At 54.7% G+C, this 21840-nt stretch overlaps 1 protein-coding gene across 2 annotated transcripts in view; it reads right to left on the bottom strand.

Annotated features, from left to right (window-relative positions):
• ZMIZ1 (zinc finger MIZ-type containing 1) overlaps window positions 1–20843 on the bottom strand; it is a gene marked incomplete at both ends in the record, with an annotated part of 100343 nt that extends 79500 nt beyond the window's left edge. For both annotated transcript variants that reach the window (XM_080695263.1, XM_080695264.1), the window contains 3 exons: window positions 9128–9233; window positions 15470–15583; window positions 20784–20843. In XM_080695263.1, coding sequence (XP_080551389.1) covers window positions 9128–9233; window positions 15470–15583; window positions 20784–20843 — 280 coding nt within the window. The remainder of the gene's footprint in view (window positions 1–9127; window positions 9234–15469; window positions 15584–20783) is intronic.
• Between the last annotated feature and the right edge of the window lie 997 nt (window positions 20844–21840).

Genomic DNA, 21840 nt, shown 5'->3' with positions numbered 1-21840 from the left:
AGGGTTCCTGTCATCGTTCCCACAAGAATGGAGAAATTCATTCATTGCAAACCACGAGGGAGAGGACTGTGTGGTGCTGCGTTTTTAAGTGTTTGTAGACCCCGGGCTCAGAGCGGGGCAGGCCTGGCACAGAGGCTAATTATTCCTTAAAATTCCTGGTTCATACCCATAACTTTGCCACTCTTCCCGCAGCTATAAAATGGTGCAAATGCCCCAGACTCCAGGAGAAGTTGATGGGGCACAGCCTTCTGAGACCCAAGAGCCTCCAGTAGAATTGTCCCACTTGATTGAGGCCTCCTCAGGTGTGGATGAGGTGACATACCCACAGGATGACCAAAGAGGTCACGGGTCCCATCAGCTATCACATCAGCTATCTTCCCAGCTGTGGAATGTTGCTACTTCTTTTTGGGTGTGTATGGTACTGGGGATTGAAAACAGGGGTGTTCAACATCTGAAGTGCACTCAGTTCTATTTTATTTTTTATTTTGAAACAAGGTCTAAGTTGCTGAGGCTGGTCTTGAACCTGTGATCCTCTTGTCTCAGCCTCCTAAGTATGGAGATCATAGGCATGGGCCACTACACCTGGCTAGATTGTTTCTACTTTTAAGAGGAGAGTCCTCATTTGCTGTGTACTATATTTTAACCTTTTCTTTTCTTTTCTTTTTTGCGGTACCAGGGATGGAACTCAGGGGCATTGTACCTCCAAACTATGCCTCCAGCCTTATTTATTTATTTATTTATTTATTTATTTATTTATTTATTTGAAACAGGGTCTCACTGAGTTGTGAAGGGCCTTGCTAAGTAGCTGAGGCTGTCCGCGAACCTCTATCCTCCAGTCTCTGCCTCTGAAATGCTGGGATTACAAGTGTGTGCCACCACATCCAGCTTATTTTAGCCTTTTCTAAATGCCCCCACTGGCAGAGAAGGGGCCCAGGCTCCAGCTGTTGAGCAGACCTCTATGGCTCAACTCAGAAACAGGAGATGGTTTCTCCTATATTTTGACAGTTTCTGAATGTGGCTAGTGAGACTGGTCCTTCAGTTATGGTGGTGATATAACATTTCCTTGTATAATTCCAATATGGAAGTCAAATAACTGAGTAAAACTATTAGTAATATAATCACAATCTGAGTAGCCAGTTTTGTGGGTGTCTGTAGACACACCCTCTGCTCACTGTACACCAGGACCCTGCTGGCACTTCTCCCTCACACAGAGCAGTGTGACCCCAAGCAGCCCTCCACCTCCCTCCACCTCTTCCTCCTCCTCCCTCCACCCACGCGGGTGGAGGGAGGAGGCACCTTCTGCCTGTCTGCCAGAGTTCAGCAGGCCTGAGGCCTGAGGCAGTCAGGAAACCTGCTTACCAGCCACACCTGTTATGGGCTTCCTCCCTTCCTGCTCATCCCCACACTTGTCAATCAGTGTTTTCTGGGACCCTGCTACCAAAGTGACAGGAGTGCACAGGATCCTCACTGCAGGGGCAACAACCAGGGACCTATCCCAGACACCTTCCATCATTCAGCTGGAAGACTCCAGGGCCTGCCTCTCCCACATGTGCCTCACAGATCCCTGCCCCCTACCTCACAGGACCCCCTCCTCCTTGATCAGGAGTCTGGGGCTCTGGGCTGGGGTTGCTGAGGGTCCAAGTGAGAGGGGCAGGCCCATTTTAATCAGGTTTTGGACCACCTATTGGGATGTTGGCCCTCAGAACCCTCTCCAGCATGGACTGATACCCTTATAGCCCCCATCATTCTCCTCATTTTGGACAGACCTGGAAAGCAAACAGCCATGGGGTGGGCCTCAGGCAGTCTTGTCCATGCACTCCCTGGCTGAGGGCGGATGCCAATGAGCTAATCCTGCAGATGAGAGGGAGACAGGAAGAGTGGCCTCCTGACAAGCAGAGGCCTGTCCCTGGGGCTCTCGGGGAACCAGAGAGGGCTGCTCCAGGAAAACTGCTGAGCCAGCCAGGAGATGGGGTCTGGTCTCATGCCAGCCCTGCCAACTGTGCCCAAGCCCTGAAAGAAAGCCATAATGACCAGTGCCATACTGCAAAAAAAAAAAAAAAAAAAAAAAAAAAAAAAAAAAAAAAAAGGCCCCTGCAGAAAATGTGGAAAATAAAAGCGTCTCACGCGCACTCATCCAGACAGCCATTATCTGTAAGTTGACATTTTGGAACATACCCTGTTTTCTTTGTCAGGGACACACAGCTTTTATTTCTGCACCTGACTGAGATCATACCATGTGTACAATTTCACTACTATTCTAAAAAGTTCATACTGTTATGTCCGAGTTTGTCATGGCCATAGGTGGAGTACCGTGGAAACGAGTGCTCAGCTGCTTACCTTTGGCCTGGACACCATTTTCATACCTGCCCTCTCCCACTGTCCCGTACCCCAGGGAACATGCAGCTGTTCTCTTCCCAATTCCTGTTCCTGGGATCGCTGTCCACAACGCTCCTCTCCTGTCTCCCTCTTCTCCAAGAACAGAGTGATGCCACCAGATTCCAGGCTTCATCCCTCAGGGAGCTGGGAGGAGAAGGCCACTGTCCACTGGTCACTCGGTCACTCAGAAGGGCAGGATCAAGTCCTGCTTCCAGCTCCTTTAACCAAGTGACTTGGTTCTGTCTTTCCATCTAAGAGCCTCGGTTTCCCCCTCTCTACATGGGCATCTGAAAAGAGTCTTGGCTCTCCCAGAGCAGTGAATAGTGGGATGCAGCACACAGACAGGTTTTGTCCATCATGCAGACCCCACCAGCAGTCAGTTCCAGGGCCCTGGTGATGAAATCCAGAGCCCTTTCCAGGAGACCTGGGGGGAGGGGGTGGTTCAGCAGGAGGAAGGAAGCAGTGCCCCTCCCCTACATCCTAGTACTGCTGAGCTCAGAGGTGGGATGGGGTGGGGGCGATGTGCTGAGGAAGTCCATGCTTGGCCTTGGAAAGGTGCCCCAGTCTGCTGGGCGACCTGGAGTCTCAAGGGCAAGGTCTCCCCTGATTGCTGTCTCTGGGGGAAGCCAGCAGCCGCTAACAAATCCCCTGCAATTTGCACCCACCAATCCTGCCTGCTCCCTGGGCGGCTGGGAGCCGTTTTTCACGGGGAGCTGAGCACAGCTTTGTCTTAGAGAGACAGCTCTGGCAGGGTGTCCCTGAATGAGGTCATTTGTCCTCCCCGGTGATGGGAAGGCTGCGTGCTCTGGGGCGGGCAGAGGCAGGGAGGGGTGGAGAGGGGAGACAGGGGAGCATGAAGGTGGAGACAGGAGCCAGGCCACTATAAGAGACTAGGTACACGTTCCCCCCACCACACACACAGGATTCCAAGACCACCCCCCTGCCCGGCCAGCCATTCAGCCAGGTGGGAGCAAGAAGCCTCGGTTTCCAAGACAGTCCCAGCCCAACCTCTGACAAAGGCTGGGATGGGGCTCAGAGCATGCGCATTCACATCCTCATGGCTCTTCTGGGGAGCACATCAGGAAAACCAGACTGGGCAGATGTTTGGGGATACAAAGCTGGAGATCTACTTTTCTTGGGCTTTAGTCTGGTCCTGAAGCTGGGGCTGCTATGTTCAAATGTGTGAGTGTGCTGAAAACAAAGGTCACACATACAGGTGTCCGCAGGGCCAGGGTGGCTTCCAAGTGCACTGGGAGTAGGACAATAGGGAGGGAGGGAGCTGGGAACAGCACTCGGGACCGCCTTGACCTAGTCAGTGATGAGGAATTCGAGCTCAAGGTTCCTGTTCAAAGGAAGTTGTGCATTTACGTGACAGTGCCATCTCCCAAGAAGCAAATGTGGGCCATTAATATGCATTTTCTAAAACTACCAAGCAGTGGCCCTGCCATGTCTGCAGGCCACAGCCAGCCCACAATGGCCAGATTGTGCACTCTGGTTGACAGACATCCTCCTGTCCCTAAGGATGGCTGGCTTCTTCCTGCTCTGACCACTCCCCTGAGTTCTATGGTCCCTTCTCCAAATGCTCCAGTGCTTCTCAGGATGGCCCTGGGTGCCCTGGCACCTGCCACACCAGCTGTGTGCCACATCTTAACTCTGCCAACAGTTTCAGGAGAGGTCATGGCTGTCGCTGCTGTCAGGGCTCTGGCAAGGCAGTGCCCCTGAGACTGGGTCTGGGATCAGCCCTGGCTTCACTGTGACTCAGGGTAGGTCTTCCCTTTTCTGGTCTCTGCCTGACATTTCCTGCATCATCTCAACGTGCACTGGCTGCTCACTGGGGTCAACTGAGGCGACACAGATTTATTCAAGCATGGACACTAGCTGAGGCATGTAGAGGACTCTTGGGGATTTTGGGCATGGCGACTGCCTGGTGTTCAGCGCCCACATAGCCAGCAAGGACCACTCGGTGCTGAGGAGGCTGACATTTCAGTGCTGCCTGCCAAGTCGCTGGGGGCTGGCATGTGGCTGTGGGTGGGGGCGGGGTGGGCATGCTATCTTGGTGCTGGGGGCTGGGCAGGTGACCTTCTACAGGAGGTAGAGGTGCCCCCCCCCCCGCCAGCCTCCAGAGGAGGAGGCTCCTGACCAAGCCGTTCCAGCGCTCCTGCTCCACGTGCACCAAGGCTAAAGGCTGCACCAGAACAAAGAGCTGGGGGCTGGGCACAGAGGGCCCCACGTGGAGACGCCCGCCTTGGCGGCGGCTGCAGTGTCTGCGCTGCGCTCACACTCTGGCTCCTTCTCTCACACATACACATGCGGCACACGCGCCGCAGTGCTGCCCCCGGGCCCAGCTCCTGCTCTGCAGCCCCCGCCAGATGTCCTGACAAAGCGCCTCTCCTGCACTGCATGAGCTCATCCCAGGCCTCCTGGCCCAGCCTGGCCTCCTGACCATACAGATGGGGATGAACAGGGTGGAAAGGCGCCCACAGACACGGCCGTGCACACACCATGCAGCCACGGCTGTGCACACATGTACAGACAGAGCCCCCACAGCCACACACAGATATGTGCATATATAGACTTGTGTACATGCCACACAGCCAAATGCACCAGGCACGCACGCACGCACGCACACACACACACACACACACACACACCCCACAAACGCACATGCAAACGCCCATGCATATAGCCACATATATACCATGCTCAGGGAGAAAGTCTAAGACCCAGAAGAATCCAGACAGAGAAAGCAATGGGAAGCTAGACACAAACAAGGGGACTAAGGAACGGACAGAAAGACAGTTGATTCCCTGGAGAGAAAGAGCAGGAACAACTGCCAGGCCATCAGAGAGCAGGAGCCAGACAGGCAGGAGAGACAGGAGGGAGGAGAGGTGGCTGCAGGCCACGGGGCCACGCACATACCATCGAGCCACAAGGAGAGCCCAGTGGGAGCAGCCTTGCTAGGGAGCAAAGCAAAGGCAGGGAGGAAGGCTGGGAGTCACACTTACCTACCTGGCATCTACCCTGTGTTAGCTACTGCTGGGCCCCTCAGGCCCCACGGTAGGGGCCTTGCTAAGAGCTCACAGGTGGCCGAGGTGGGCGCTGAGCAAGCCCTCTCTGCTTCCAGGTGGGTGAGGTGACCCCACCTGGCTTGGCGCCTGTGTGACTTGGGGTCACTGCTCTGTTCCCTGTGACCTCCACTCCTCTCACAGCCCAACCTGTCCTCAGTGGGCCCTTCATTCTTGATTCAAACCAGCAGCTAAGACTCCCCCCAGGACCAGTCCCTTGCCCTGCCACACAGCGAGTGGCCCATACTTGTAAAGGGGGTGGCCTGTGAAAGCTGTAAGTCTGTGGGCACCAACAAATGTTCAAAAGTGATGGTCAGGCCATGGGCCTGCAGTGCCTCGGTGCTCCCAGCTGTGAGATGGGTATGCTGAGCTCATCTCAGGGACCTTGGAAGCAACATGTGACTTAGTGGACACAGAGCCTGGGGAGAGGATCTATAAATTGTAAAGATCTGTGCACAGCTGGGGGTGCAGATGGAGGAAAGAACAAATTTGTTTTAGGAGAAGTGATGCTGGCAATGCCGCTTTGAGGAGCACAGGGCCATTCAGGAGAGACCTGCTCAAAGTGAAGGTTCTCTCCAAAGGCGTGGCTTCCCAGATCCTCGGCCAGGAACCTCAAGCCTCCTAGTCTAGGGCCTAGATCAGCCCTGGTGTGCTGTGACGAAAGAGGCAGAGCCCTGTGCCTGGGGCCAGGAGGCTAGAGTTCAAGACCAGCTCTAACACTTATGTGCTGTGTGACCCCAGGCAAGTCACAGGACTTCTCTGACTTCAGTGTCCTCATCTATAAATGTACATGATAGCCTGTGTCTCTCAAAGCTGGGAACTGCAGCAAGCCACAGAGCACACCTAGAACCTGCCAGCAAGGCAGGGACGAGTTGGGGCTTCTGGGACAGACTCTTCTGTTCTCTGGCTAGCTCTCTGGCTAGGCATTCTGCCTTGCCCCAGACTCATTGCAGCGCTGGGGCTTGAACCCAGGGCCTCTTGCATTCTAGGTAAGCATTCTACCACTGAGCTACAGCTCCAGCCTACTTTAGCACCCCCCAGCCTTGTACTGAAGATTGAACATAAGAGCTACACACTAGCCTCATTTTATTTATTTATTTTTATTTTGAAACAGGTTCTTGCTAAGTTGCTTAGAGCCTTGCTAAGATGCTGAGGCTGGCCTCAAATCCTCCTGTCTCAGCCTTCCAAGTACTGGGATTAAAGGTGCGTGCCACCATGTGGCTCTGCTTGTGCCCCTTAAATATCCCTTTCTCTTCCTTCCCCTCCACCCTTGCCTTCTTGGTTCAGCTGCCACCATGCACCCCCACCTCCCCAGTCATCTGCTTGCTGGCATTCACACCACCCCCTACCATGCTACATGTTCTTATGAACAGGGGTCGTTTTTGGGAAATGAGAATTTAGCCACTTTCACATTATTCTTAAAACAAAGACTGCAACCTTCAAGACGGGCCCTGAACACTCTGCTGCTGCTGACGTCACCAGCCTCGCCTTGCCTGCGGCTTCCTGGCTCTGGGCTCCAAAGGCACAACCCTTGACTTGGTGCTGACACAAAGTCACCCTCCCTCCCTTTGCACAGGCCACCCATTCACCTGCAAAGGAGCACATCCTCCTTTTCCTTACCCAAAAACTGTCTCAACTTTCAGATGCCTTCCCCCAACCCAGATGGTCTGTGCCACTGGACACTATGGCATCTGTGACTTGTCCTTCCCACCACTTAGCACATTGGAAGGTACAGATATTTAAACACACACACACACACACACACACACACACCCCTATAATCATCTGACCAATGGCTCCCTCTTTCTCTGGATTAGAGACCAGGAAGTTATAGGCTATTACTTGTTTTCATAAAGTTCTCTTGAAACTAGCCACACTCATTTCTTTACCTATCATCAATGTCTGCTTTCAAATGGTCCACAAACCATAAAGGAGATACCATTCAGTCCTTCACAAAATGTTTGCAGAGCTCTGCCCCAAACCTAAGTTCCTGGAGGCAGGACCCTGTGTCTTATTCCCCTGGTGACCTCAGCTCTGGCTGGTAGCAAAAGCAGTTCTGCGCACCAGTGATATCCGGGCACAAGCTGCCGGGTCCGGGGTTTTGGGACAGTGATTGGCTCATGAGGCCGTCATACCTTTCCATAGGAGGGAGCACAGGGCCACATCAGAGCCTGAACGGTGAGTGGACTTACATAAGCATGTTTTGAAATTCCCTTCAAAGGTTTTCATGAAGGCTATTTCTAAATACATCCCAGAGAACTGACTAGGGAATTCAATGAAATTGTCTGTTTTATTGTTATACAGAAGAAATACCATTATTTTTCCTTTTTCAACTACTTATTTGGAATCAATAAAGAATGTTATCCCCCAGACACTGTGCTGGGCACTTTATGTATTTCTAGAATTTCCCATGACTTCTTACAGGCAGGTTTCACCATTTTTGCCTTCCTGAGTCAATAAAGTGAGGCCCACAGGCCACACACTCAGCAAGTGACAGGTCAGATGGCCACAGGACTGTCCACTGTAAAGCTTGCACAGTATCTGCTGTCCATGCACAGTTGAGAGGAAGGCGGGAAATGTAAAATGTAAAGCCCTTCCTGCCTTCCTTCCTTCCTGCCTTCCTTATGTTAGGGATTGAACCCAGGGGAGTTCCACCACTGACCTACACACTTAGCCCAATTTTACTTTTTATTTTGAAATAGGATCTCGCTAAGTTGCAGAGGGTCTTGCTAAGTTAATGAGGCTAATCTTGGATCTGTAATTCTCCTATCTCAGCCTCCCAAGTACTGGGATTACAGATGTGAGCCACCATACCCTGCACTCTTTCTCTTTCTTTCTTCTTTCTTTTTTAAGAGACAGGGTCTCACTGTGTTGCCTGGGTTGGCCCCAAGTTCCTAGGCTCAAGTGATCTGCCTGCCTCGGCCTCCCCAGGAGCTGGGACTACAAATGCACAAACCTGCTCAAATGGCCAAAATTGCTTTTTTTTTTTTTTTTGGTGGTACTGGAGTTCCTGGAAACCCTTCTACCTCCAGGCTATGCTCCCAGACCCATTTTTATATTTTTATTTGGAAACAGGGTCTCTTAAGCCAGAGAGGCTGGCTTCAAACCTGCACAATCCTCCTGTCTCCACCTCCCAAGCATGGGGATTATAAGCTTGCACCACCACGCCCGGCGTCAAAATTGAATCTTTAACATACTTAAAACCCCACAGACAGAATGCTGTTTGGCACCCTTTGTGGCCTATGTGAAATATGGTACAGGAAGGCCTTGTGCAATGACAATGCCAGAGAATAATTCACAAGGCAGACTTTTAGGAATCCTAGATATACTGATTCATTTTGTTTAAATTTTGTGTTTTATTTTGAGTAAGTTTTTTTTTTAACGAATAAATGAGCGAGGGCAGTGGCATGTGAGGGTTAAGCACGTCAACTCTGGCTGTGTGACCCTGGGAAGTCTCTTCTGCTTCTCAGAGCCTCAGTTTCCTCACCTACAAAAGGGGAACGAGCCCAGTGCTCATGCCCAAGGTTGCTGTGGTGACGGAGGAGATGGCACATGTCCTGCCTTGGCGCCTCAGAGGTTCGTGCCACACCTAGGCCAATGAGGCAGCAGCACGGTGGGCAGCTCAACTCAGAGTCGCTTCCCTGCCCCTCCTCCATGACAGCCGCGGCATCCCCGCAGACACTTACCTGCAGACTTGGGGGTGAACTTGTCACGGTTCGCAGCACACACAGCCAGCAGTCTGTAGCCGAGGTCCAGGTCGAACCCTTGCTGGGCTGCTACCCGACTGACCACCTAGCGGCAGGGGAGGAAGGCAGAGTGAGCCATGTCATAGGGTGGGTGGTATGCTTGTTACAAGGTGCAGTGGGCCAGCCAGGCAGGCCAAGGCCAAGCCCCATGTCTGCCCGAGCTGGGATCCCACCGTCCCCAGTTAGCTGCTCAGCAAATAGTGGCAATGGCTGCAGGGGTCACACACGAGCTGCCAGCTGGGGATGCCTTACTACTTTTTTTTTTTTTGGGTGGTACTGGGGTTCCTGGAAACCCTTCTACCTCCAGGCTACACTCCCAGACCTATTTTTATATTATTTTTATTTGGAAACAGGGTCTCTTAAGCTAGCGCGGCTGGCTTCGAACCTGCTTGATCCTCCTGTCTCCGCCTCCCAAGCGCGGGGATTACAAGTGTGCACCAACACGCCCGGCTTACTACCTTTTTTAGGGTGGCCTAGCTAGGGTCTCTCGTCTACATGAGTGGGTCTCTATTTACCAAGTCTTGGCTCCCTGGAACTCTCCCACACGCGCTCTCCTCGTGCTCTGCTCCCACATTGCGAGGTGCACAGTAGTGCTAGCAGCATATGGGGCAGCTATTAGAAATGCAGGTCTGACCCAGCCCTGCCCACCTGTGTGAGCATCTGTGCCCCACAGGAGGTGCGGGCTTAGGGCGCAGCCTCAGGGAGACGTCCGGGCCCCGGCATGGGTGACACACCCAGTGTGCCCCTGCGCTGGCTCTATGCCTGCAAATGCAGAGCTCTCATGTGCAGCCTGTCTCCTGTGCCAAGCTCTGGTGTGGCACACATAAGGCTCCGGGGGTAGGGGCACTAGGATGAGGGTGCTGCTGGGGCCCCACAGATGATCCTGGAAGCTCATGTCCATGTCGCTTCCCTCTGTCCCTACTGGTTCCCAGGTGTCCTCCTGCACACCTTCCTCATGAACAGCAGCAGAACCAGGTTTCCTTATTAAGAAGGAAGGACCCTGGAAACTGGAGTGAGTTCAGAAGGCAGCTGGGGCAGCCATGGCTGAGTGGGAAGGAGTACAACCCACCGATTTGGTGGGTTCTCATTCTGGTCTTTCTTTCTTTCTTTCTTTCTTTCTTTCTTTCTTTCTTTCTTTCTTTCTTTCTTTTCCTTCTTTCTTTCTTTCCAGCTGGGATTGAACCTAGAGGCATTCTTCCTCCAAGCTACACTCCCAGTCCAATTTTATTGCTTTATTTGGGAAATAAAAAATAAGAGAGCCTTACTACGTTGCCAAACCTGGCTTTGAACCTACAATCCTTCTGTCTCAGCCTTCCAAGCACCGGGATGGCAAGTGTGTGCCACCACACCTGGCCCACTTTGGTTTTTAACTCCCTGGGCCACCTGCTCCAGATGTGCCTGGAAGGCCTCTGAGGGGTCTCAGGCTGCTGTGGCCATTGGCCTGGCTCCTGGATTCATCAGAATGGCCCACTGCCACTGTTTTCTATTTTAGGGGTTTGCTACAGGGGCTAAAATGGGTGGGAAAACCACGCCTCTGGGTCTCTCTCCTTACTTAAAGCAGAGGAGCCCTGGAGACCCAGAGAGTGCGGTGCTGCATCAGGGAGGAGCCAGAAGAGGCAGGCTCCCTTCCTAGGACCACCAGTGTCTCTTGGAATGGAGCCCTGGGCCCTCGCCACCCTCTCCTGGGAATGCTCTGTGCAGGGCTGATGTCTGAGCCTGGCTGGGAGGAAGAGGCCCAGGAGCTGGTTCTCATGTTAGGGTGTTTGCTCAGATTCTCCTCTGCAAATAGAAGCCCCTGACCCAGGAGTGCTTTCTCCCCAGGCTCTTTCCCACGGGCCCTTTGCCCCTCTGCATGTCCCAGAGTCTCTGGGCCATGCTCGTGCTAGTCAAGGAGAAAAGCAAAGCTTCCTGTCTCATTCTGGCTTGTGGAGCATTTCAAACTTGCAGGCACTCTCAGGAGAGTCAGGACGCTTCTGGGCTGTGGGGGCAGCCCTTCCTCTTTGGCAGCAGAGCCTTGGGGTGAATGGCAGTGAACACGGACGGGCAGCCATGTTTGGACGAGTGCAGCCAACAGTGCCCTTGAGTAGGCTCCTGAGCATCCTGGCTCCCAGGAAGGAGGGCTAAGCAAATGATTTGCAACATCACACCCCACAGTGGGAATTATTACTTGTTTTCAGAGGAGTAAACTAAAGCGAGCTTAGTTTTCCAAAGCTTGTCAGTGACAGAGCCAGGACCTGTCCCAGGCAGTCTGGCTGCAAAGACTATCTCTTTCTATGATAAGACCTCTTCCCTAGCCTACAAAGGGTTTAGGCAATAACTCCTCACCTGCCCAGAGGACTGGCTGGAAGGCAAAGGTCTCTGTGTTTGGCCAATACCGGCTAATCATGTTGCTCTGGTTTTAGAAACAATACTCGCTCAGTTGAGCAAGAGAGGCTGGTGCTGTGTGCAGGTTGCAAGACTGACGGGCCAGAAAAGTAGGACATGTCTGCTTGGTGCCAAGGTCCTCAGCTCTGTGTTTAGAAGCGTCCTTGGCTCCAACAGCTTCCTTTCACTGACAAGAAGCAGAGGCCCATAGAGGGCAGGGCCTTGTCCAAGGCCACACAGCACAGGTGTGAAAGTGAGCCAAGCCAGATCCTGCGGCCCTAGAATGCCTCATGCACTGCTAGCCTTGGCTTCCTTCAGCCCAGCCTGAGCACCACAGGAGTCCCGGGAGGCCAGCTCTGAATGGCAGGGTGGATGGGCTCAGCTGGGAAGCTCTGGAGAGCCCTAGCCCCATTCCTTGGGCATGGTAGGATCTGTAAGGCCCTCCCCTCCACAGGCCAGAGGAGAGCCACTGCCCTCTGCTGGCTGCTCGGGCTCTGCTGGCCAGAGAACTGAAGTTCAGAGAGAAGTTCAGAGAAGTTCTGAAGTTCAGAGAGGAGGACTTGGGGAGGTGATGTGGCCACCATCATCAGTTCCCTGGGGGGAGCTTGCTGCCCTGAAAGCGGTGAGCAAGGAGCCATGAGGCTGCAGCCAGGGGGCAGGGGAGGGAGAGAGAGAGAAAGGCTCTGCATCCAGGAGGGGGCTGGACCCCAGTCCTTCCAACTCACATCCTCTGAGGCGGTAGGGGAACCGAAGGCATGATTCAGTGTTGCCCACCTATCCTGTGTGACCCAAGGCAAGTGGCTTGACTCTTCTAGCTTCCTCCCCTCTAAAGTTGGGACCATCTCCCGGGTTTTACATAACGGGCTCAGACTGTTGGTGTGTCTCAGCTGTCTCCATGGCTATGCCCTAGGACCCGTGGGGTAGAACGCTGATTTCACACTTTGCTACCACACCGTGCACAGAGGCGAGGGTACAGGTACTTGTGGCTGCTGCTGCTGTTGCTGTTGCTTTGAGGTCTGGAACAATGCTGGGGTCTGCTTCTGCCACTTGCAGGCTATTCCAACTCACTAGGTGGCTCAGCCACTCGGAGCCTCAGTCTGCTCCTCTGTGAAATGGGTGCCAAATGCCCTCCTTGCAGGATAACAGACCAGGACAAAGTAGGTAGCCAGCATGCATTGAATGCGTGTACACACATCCATGGCCTCAGTGGTTGGGGCCACGGGGCAGTACTCAGCAGAGGGCTGGGAGGGGAAGCTGAATGCCAATGGGTTCCGCTGTCCCTTCCACCTCCTCTCTTGCTCTGTAGCCACTAGTGCCTCTGTCCCATTTCCTAAGCACATTACCAGCATGAAGAGGGAGAGGGGCAATCCAGGGAGGTCTGGCTCTGAGCAGGACACCCAGAGAGGTGGTCCAGTCCTGCACAGGAGAAGGAGCTGGGCGGAGCCTCCAGCAGGGCCAGAAGGACCAGTTGCGGATAAGGAAGCACTGCTTGGGAGGTGAGGCTCCACCCTCCAGGAGCTCCTGGGTTCCTGGACTTCTACATCTAGAAGGGAAGATGTGAGTAGGGGTGGGCCAACCTGCCTGCAGCCCAGAGGAGGCTAGACCCAGAGCTCAGAGCCTCTCACTTCCATTCTGCCTGAGCTGCTTAGAAATCAGTGGCAAAAAATGTATCCATTTGCTGTTTGAGGCTAAGTGGTTTTTAATTGATATCCTCAGGGTAAGCCGGATCTGGAGGAGTTTGGAATTCACTCCCAGAGGTCAGCCAGGGGATCATGGCAACCTGGATGGTGGCTGGTCCCCGAGTGCTCACATGTGGTGAGGTCAGCCATCTTGCCCTGCCTAGATCCCTTGGGATCTCTGACTTCCAGGTCACCTACCCTCTAACCCCTGGCCCCTTCCAGCCACTGCCTCCACTGAGCTGCAGGAGTCAGGATCTGCTGCCCTAGCTAGGACACTTTCCTGGCTGGACAGCAAACTGGAGTGGTGGGGTAAGGGAGGGACACCAGGATGGCCAGCACCTGCCCTGTCTAGTCTCCCCTGCCTGGGAAGCCATGGCCTCCTCTGTCTAGGCAGAGCCTTCAGACTCCTCTCTGGCTCCATCCTCCAGGAAGCCCTCAGTGATCCCTGTCCTCCCCTCCAAGTGTGCTCCCCATCAGAGCTCCATCTCCAGGCATAAATCATAGACCTCAGAGTTGGCCACCACCCTGCAAGGCTCCACATAGCCCTCCAGAGAACACCCAGACTCTTCTTGGGGGCCTGCCTTGTGGGATCTCGGCCCCCTCCCCTCTGAGCCCCAGGCACCTGGGCCTCCCATTGACTCCACCAGACCCAGCCTCTGGGCCTCTGCCTTGGCAGCTCGTCTACCCTGGAGCACCTGCCCTCCATCCTCCCAAGGTCGCCTCCTGGGAGATGTTTGCTGACTGCCCCTCTCCCTGGGCTCTGGTGTGTTCTGGTTTCTCCTCTGCATGGCTGCTGTCAGTCTGTCATTGGAACGTAAGCTCCTTGACTGGTCCAGCTTGACATGGTCCAGCTGGTCCATGGCAGGGGCTTGGTGAATGCTTGTTGAATGAACGGATACATGACAGGGGCTGAGGCAGGGCCAGTTATTGGTCTCTCTAGGCTGGCCAGCCCACTCTGATGCAGTCTTGAGCCCCTGGACCTGCTGGGGCACTGAGGAGGCCTGTGCTGGTCACGAGTCTTTGTGGCCCACCTACCCCTTTGCCTGCAGCTGCTGGCAGCTGGGGAGAGAGAGAGGGCACCTCGGGCAACATCTGTCCCTGGACATGTGGCTTAGGCTGAACCAGGATCCCCGCAAAGAGGATTAAGGGAGTTGGGGGAGGAGCCCAATCACTGAAGGAGAAGGAAGACTGGGTAGTGCAGGTGGGCTTCGGGGAGCCAGATGGCATTTGCTTCTGACAAACAGAAGACTCCAGAAGGGTCTGGGCCACATCCCTGTCTGGCATCCCTAATGGCCAGGAGCACCATCTGGAGGCAGACAGGCCTCAACTACAACCCAGGCCAAAGTCCAAGGCCTTGTGACCTTGGGACATCAGTTCCAAGTCTCAGTGTCCTCCTCTATAAAATGGGGACTCACAGGACTGACGTTACAGTGGATTCAGTGAGATAGTATATGCTGCGGCCAGCATGGCCTTGGCTTGGAGCAGGTGCTTTGTGATGGCAGCCTGAGCTATTGTCATATTTCTTCCCTTTTGAGCCAGGACCAAGCTGTGCCTCTTGTCTCATACCTGGAGCTCTGTGGAGAGCATCATGCCCTTGGGCAAGACCTTTTGTTCCCACCAGGCTAGGCATCTCCTTCTCTCCAAGCTCGGGGTAGGCTGGCTCCCAGCTGTCAGCTTCGGTACCCTCCATTCAAAGCTGACCAAGGACTTCTGGGAGGTGGCCTTCCCCATGTACCTTCACACTGGTGAGTGCAAGCCACATGGCCAGGGACATCGCATGCTGTGGTCAACTTCTGCCTGGCAAGCCATGCTCTGGCCTCTTGCAGCCTGCACCCCAGCGCCTCACCCAGCCCTCTGTGTTCCTTGGCCATCTGTGCCTTTGCACTGATGTTCTCTGGTCTGGTGTGCTCTTGCTGTGCCCAGCTGTTTGGCAAACTCCTGTGTATATGCAAGCAGCCCCTTTTCTTGGTTTTCTGTGAGCAGCCCACCTTCCGAGTTGTTCAGGACTCCCTTCTCCATTTCTCCCTACCTCATGTGTGATTTTCTCAGTCATTTCTATACATATGAGCCACCTCCACCAGGAGAAAATCAGGCTGGGAAAAAGAGTTCATTGTTGACTGCCCGCATGGGTGTCTACCTTTCACCCCCCATTATCTGATGGTTTACCTGACCCCGTGGACAGTCCCCCTGGCCCGGCTGTCCTCCCTCTGCACCAGCGCATCGATAGATGCAGACTCACCGTGAGGCAGCCCATCAGGCTCTGCTCGAAGGGCCGCTGGAAGGCTCGTGGGTCTCCACACCAGTCCAGCAGCTCCGTAGCAGCATTGTGGAAGTTGGCAGGGTTCTGTAAGTGCTATGGGAAGGAAAAGGAAGCAGCTTGAGGCTCCAGGAGTGAGTATAGCATGGGAGGTCTGGGGCAGGGAGGACTTAGGCTTCACCAGGGAGGTGACTCACAGAAAAGGGCCGAGGGGCAGGAAAGGATCCTGAGATTTCTCATACTCCAGCCTGCCCCCTCTGCCTTCTACATTTCTGCCTTTGCAGGGGGAAGATTGTAAAGACCGGAAAACCAAGGTGTAGCAAAGGCCAGTGATATCAGATATTCACGTGTTCTCTGGACACTGGCTCTGCAGGGTGCTGGGTGCCAGAAAGTGGCATCTGGCCCCATGCTTGAGGACTGCTCTCCTCCACCCATGACAGGCTGTCCCTGGAGATTCCTTCTCGATCAACACCCCCACCCAAGCCCAGGTCTGAATTCCTACCAGTTTTCTATGCAAGCTCAGGCTGGGCAGATAGGACAGGGTGCAGGTAGGCCACACTCCGCTGGGAAGGGGGACCAAAGCACATGGTGATGGTGGTCATCCTCACGCAGTGTGTGGGCTGCTGTGTGTGGCTTAGTGCCCCTAGTTCTCCAGGGCCTGTGCCTTAGTTTGGGGGCTGCTGGCATTACTGAGAAGGGTGTCTGAATTCGGATTCTATTTCATGCCCAGGCTGGAGGGCTGTCGACGTACAGAGGGGAGGAGGTAGGCCACCCTTCATTCTGTAACACTGCCCCACATATTCCCAGGCCCTCGGAGACTGGCACTAAGAGCAGGAGATGAAAGACTTGCAGGGCCGTGGGACAGGTTGCGGGGGCAGGTGTGGCTCTGAGTGGGGCTTTGACCCAGTGGTGGCGTGGCTGATCTGTGCTCCTGGGGGCCCTCCAGTGTACCCACAAGGCAGAGCATAAGCCCCCTGCATGGAGGATGGCAGCTCCTAATTTCGGTTGCCTTGGTGCTGGGAGAGATAGCAGCATCCCAGGGTGGTCCCTTGAACACAGCCAGCACCATGGCGGGGAGAACCTGGGGAGCTGCAGGTCCGTGAATGGGGGCGGGGCCCTGGTCACATTCTGCCTTACATCTCTGTAGCTGCTGACCCGGGACCACAAATAAATAAACAAATAATAAAAATAGAGAGAAGAAAGTGAAATCAATTAGAATAGCCTCGCACCATGGAAACCAAGGAATAGAAAGAAATGAAGGCGAGAGAGGGCAAGCTGGCAGCAACAGAGCCCCTTTCCCAGGCTGGGTGAGACAGAATAAGTCCTGTGTGGCCCCCCCGGGCACCTGGCGCACTGGTGCTCCCTCGTGGGGCATGCTTCCCCAGCTCTCTCTGCAAAGGTGGAGCTTCCAGCACCTGACCTGCTCTAGGCAGGAAAACCTTTTACCTATAGCCACGCTTTCAAGAGGACAGCGGTGGGTCCTCGCCTCTGTCCCCCACATCTGCCTCTAGACTGTGACTCTTGGAGACCATGGGCGGCCCCTGGGCTCCACTGGAAACCCCTTCCTGTCCAGCAGCGTCCCTGCTAACCAAGTTGTTCCGTTCATTTCTGTCATGTCACACTCAATTAGCAGAGTCAGCTGCAACTGTGTGCTGTGCTCAGAGCTGCCTGCTCACAGGTGGCCACAGCACCCTGTTAGGGTTCATGGGTGCTCTGGGTTCACAAGTGACCTCTGTGGCCCATCTCGGGCCATCTTGTTCAGGCACCTGAGTTCCCAGACTCAGTATCTTGCTGGTCCCTGTGATCCTTCGTCGTCACCCGAGGGGTTGCCCAGCCGTGGGCACACCTCATGGGTGGAGCATCCACTCTGGGGCCACAGGACCACAGCTCTGTAGCCTTGGCCAAGTCCATCCCCTTTTTGTCCTTGTCAACCCTGAGGTGGCTGAAGTGCAGAGAGACTGAAGGACCTGGTGATGTGTGCAGAACACACCTAGTCCAAGCCCCACATCAGCCACAGAGCCACGTAGCCTTCACTGGGCTGGAGAGCGGGAGGGGACAGCTTGCAGGGCTGCCGCAGCCTAGAAACACCATGTGTGAGGAAGTCATTGCAGAGCAGGAGCCAAGATGATGTCAGCTACTGTTGTGTGCGCTGGGGCCTCACCACCACTCCTCGCTCCTCCTTGGGGGTGGAAGTGGCTTCCTGCCACCTCAGGAGCCCTGGAGACTGGCACAAGGTGTGGTCCCACAGGAAGTGGCTGGGGCAGCTAGCTCTCCAAAGGAATGCACACCTGCTGAGTAGTCCAGCAACCTGGCCACCTCACAGTGGACCCCAGTGATGTGGGAAGGGGCTGGGGCCAGGGCAGGAGTGGCTTGCCTATGATGGGAGGGGTGTGTGCTGAGTCATAGGAAGACGCCGTCTGCTGCAGCTGGTGCTAGACACTAATGCCCTGTCCCCATCTCTACAATTCTTCCTGAGTCTTAGTTGAGTGACATCTATGGCTGCTCAGTTTGTGAGGTAGGGGCAGGGGATACCAGTGCCCAGGCCAGAGATGGCCACCCTAGAAGTGATGGATTCATCTCATCGATCCAGCTGCCCGCCAGTCCTTCTATGAATCACATGATCCCCTCATCCACACATCCATCCATGTGTGGAAACATCCATCCATCCCAAATGTATCAACTCATCCTTACATCTATCTACTTTCCCCTCCACCCAGTCACTGTTTTATCTATCCTTCATCTGTCCACTCATTCTTCTACTATCTACCTATTCATCCAGAGTCAATTTAACCAGCTGCCTATTCATCTATTCATTTGCCCATTTATCAACCCATTGTCTACACCTGTCCATCTACCTCCTATGCATGTGTCCATCCATCTACTTATCCATCCGTTCTCCTAGATCTCTATCCAGTTGCCCATCCTTCCCATGCACCTGAGTCCCACCTGGGCTGGGTGCTAGGCTAGAATCTGCATACTTAGGGAGGATTGTGGCACAAGTTCTGCCTCCTGGGAATTCATCCTTGCCATAGCCCTGATGCATGCCCCTGGGGCCCAGAGCTCTAGGGAGAAGGGCAGGAAGGGTGAGGTTGCTGGGTGTGCAGATGTTCAAAAGGCACCTGAAGCTTGGGCGCAGCAGCTGATGGAGCACTCTGCATGGAGTCTGGATGACTGGGAGCTCCAAGTGGGGCACTGTAGAGGGAGCCCTGGTTCTCCTAGAGCCTTGAGGCTGGAAGGGCAGCTCAGCTAGAGGGCTGTGGCAGCTAGAATAGGTGTGGAAAAGCCGTGCTTGGGAGGTGAGGCAGGTGGAGACTAGGGCTGTGAGGTCCCTGACACGAGCCACAGCCCTCAGCAGCCCAAAGTTCCCCAGCAGACACATGGTCATCCTCAGTGTGTGCAGATACACTTCCTTCTATTCTGATTAGGTTACTGGCGCCTGAGAATCAACAGTCCTCAGCCAGCCACAGCCACTCCCTGGGCAGCTGCGGAGCAGACAGATGTCAGCCCCAGCGGGGTCTGAGCCTGAGGAGGAGGGGTGTGAAGGATTAGGGGGCTCTAACAGCACCTGATGACTGCTCGCTCTCACAAATGTGCCACTGTTTGTCCCAGCCGCAGGGCCCTCGATGCTGGCACATGTGGGGATGGCTAGGGGAGGCCAGCAGGGGGATGTGACATCTCCCCAAATCATGGGGCTCTGTGTGCTGCTTGGGACTCAGGTTTGCTGACTTGTAAATCTGAGCTGCATGCTCCATGTTTCCAGGGGGCAGCTTCAGGGAAGGGCTAAGAACACAGGGACTCCTGGTGGCACCAATCTGAGCAGGGAAGAAGTGGTCCAGAGCGAGTGTCAGGAGAAGCTGTGGGCATGCCGAGGGCGTGGGACTGTGTTGGGGGCTGGGGTCACTGCCTGATGATTCCTGGGCAGGGAAAACTGGGTCAGAAGCCAAGCTGCAAAGAGCCCCACGGAGCCTGAGGAGGAGGGATTGGGAGGCGGGCGCATGGTCTGGTTTCTCTTCCGTGACCGTGAGCAGAGGCGTGTAATTGGTGTTCAGGAGACTGTTTGGACTGGGTTCAGTCTGTAACAAGTCTTCAATTTCCTCTCTTCAGACCCTGCACAGGCTCTAAGATTGCACTATTTGATGCTAATGAGAGGACACATCTTCGTTCCTGGAGTAGCCAAGGTTCCACTGGAGGGCACCTTGGGGAGGCTCCATGGAGCCCTGCCTCTCAGGGAGGGAAAATAGGGGCAGAGGTCTGTGAGCTCTGCTCAGCCCGGATGCTGAGGCTAATGGCTGTCAATGGTTCCCTGAGCTTTCTGTTGACCCACCTAAGCCAGGGGCCTGCACCCCAGCACAGCCCTCCCCACCCCTGAGACACTGAAGACAACAGTCTGCACTGCCATTAGCTGGTCACCTGCTATGAGCCAGGCCCAGGCTGCGTATGTCACTGACAATGCTCTCTCAGTATTCTGTGAGCCACTCCCTTTGGCAATTCTTTGACACATTCTATTCTGGGAAACTGAGGCTTAGAGGGATGAAGTGCCTAGCCAGAGGTTTCCCTGTGGGCAAGTGGGGGAATGGCGATGTGGCTCCAGGAGTGTCTGCTGCTGCTGCTGAAGCCCATGCCCCTCTCACGTTGCCCTCCTGCACGACACTCCTGGGTCTGCAGGAAGCTGCCCATTGAGCTACGGGACACTGAACCCACAGGGTGGGTGCATCACTCCTTAGCACCACGGGGGGCACCTGGTGAGGAGTTTCCTACCTCCCAACAATCCAGACCAGGGTCTCCCTCTGGGGTGAACTGCTGTGGGGTGTGGTGTGCGCATCAGCAGGATGGGGAACTCGCCACACGTCAGGATGTCTCCCAGTACCAGTGGGTCCGATTTGGAGCTGTGTGACTTTGGACTACTCCCTTTCCCTTTTTTGGCCTTGGTTTCCTTTTCTGTAAAATGATTTAATTTCCAGGGTCCTTTCTTCTCTTGTAACTTTATCAGCAAACAGCTGGAGCAGAGGGGCAGGAGCTTAGGTGTAGGAGGGAGGCAGTGGAAGGTAGATCTCAGTGCTAGGCATTTCCCTGCATGCTCGCCATGGCTCAGTGCACACAAGCAGAGCCCAGAGAAGGCAGGCCTCTGGCCCACAGTTGCACAGCTGGGAAGGCAGCACTGGCATTCAAGCCCAGGTGTGTGTAAGCCCAGCGTGAGGCTGTCTGAGCGTGGTCACTAGGTCAGGGGCCTCCCACCCATCACATCACTGACTGCCTGGTTGTGGCACAGCCTTGCTCCCCCCAGCCACACACCCACCTGCTTGATGCACTGCAGTCGGTCATTGGTCTGCTGAATGTGCCTGTCCATAGAATTCATTCTGGCCGTTTCGCTGGGTTCTACCCGAGAGCCATGAACGGTGTCCAGCCTGTAGAGAGAGGGAGGAGGGAGGTCACTGGGGGTCTCCAGGCCTGCCTAGCTCGCACCAGCTTCCCAGCTACCCTGCAGCCTCAACACCAGCAAGTTCCAGAGCCCTTTTCCCACTGTGGTGGCTTCTGCCCCAAGCTGCCCAACCAGCCCTTCCTCTCGCTTGGCTCTGCAGGGCTGTGTGAGGCACGGCTGATGCACCCCACTGGGCTGAGGGCAGGAGGTGGTCCTGGGTGCTTTCAATGTGTGGCTCCTGTGAGGACTGGGCAGGTACGCCCACCAGGAGATGAGGAAATGCACACGCAGGTGTATGCAGTTTTCTGCGTGTGTGTGTGTGTGTGTGTGTGTGTGTGTGTGTGTGTGTGTGTGTTGGGTCCGTGAGAACAGCAACCCCATCCCCAGATTTCTGGCTCAAGGATCAGTCCACCGATGTGGCTGTACCTTGCCTGCATGCAGGGACCTTCCTGTTTGACGACCTTCGTGTACAGGTGCCACAGCACAGCTCTCCAAGTCCTGTGCTAGCTAGACCTGCAGGGGGAGTGGGGACTGGGATGAAATGACCTGTGTTCAAGGAACTCTGCGTCCAACCCTCTATTCACTCCAGGTCACCCCTATGGGGCAGCCATTTTTTGGGCTCCCTCTGTGAATAGTCAGGCCCTGGCCTAGGCTATAAGTATAGGCAGATACTGCTAGATGTCCGCCTTGCAGATGCAGAAACTGAGATGGGAGACTGAGGGGAGGCACAAGGAAACCTCAGGCCTGGGCAGGCCCTCACCCCGACCACAGACTGCAGCCAACCACGAAAGAGTTTTGGAGGCCCAAATGGCCAGCAGGGGGCGTTGTCAGCAAACCTAAATGCCCAGAAGGCCAGAGACTTGCACTGAGGAAGCTCTTCTGGGCCTTTTTGCCTCTCCCTCCCTACAGGGAGCGCAGCAAGTCCCCAACCAGA

Source organism: Muscardinus avellanarius (assembly GCF_963383645.1).
Source record: "Muscardinus avellanarius genome assembly, chromosome: 4".
Taxonomy (NCBI): domain Eukaryota; kingdom Metazoa; phylum Chordata; class Mammalia; order Rodentia; family Gliridae; genus Muscardinus; species Muscardinus avellanarius.
Note: the sequence above shows the minus strand (reverse complement) of the source record. Positions and strands in the feature narration are given on the sequence as shown.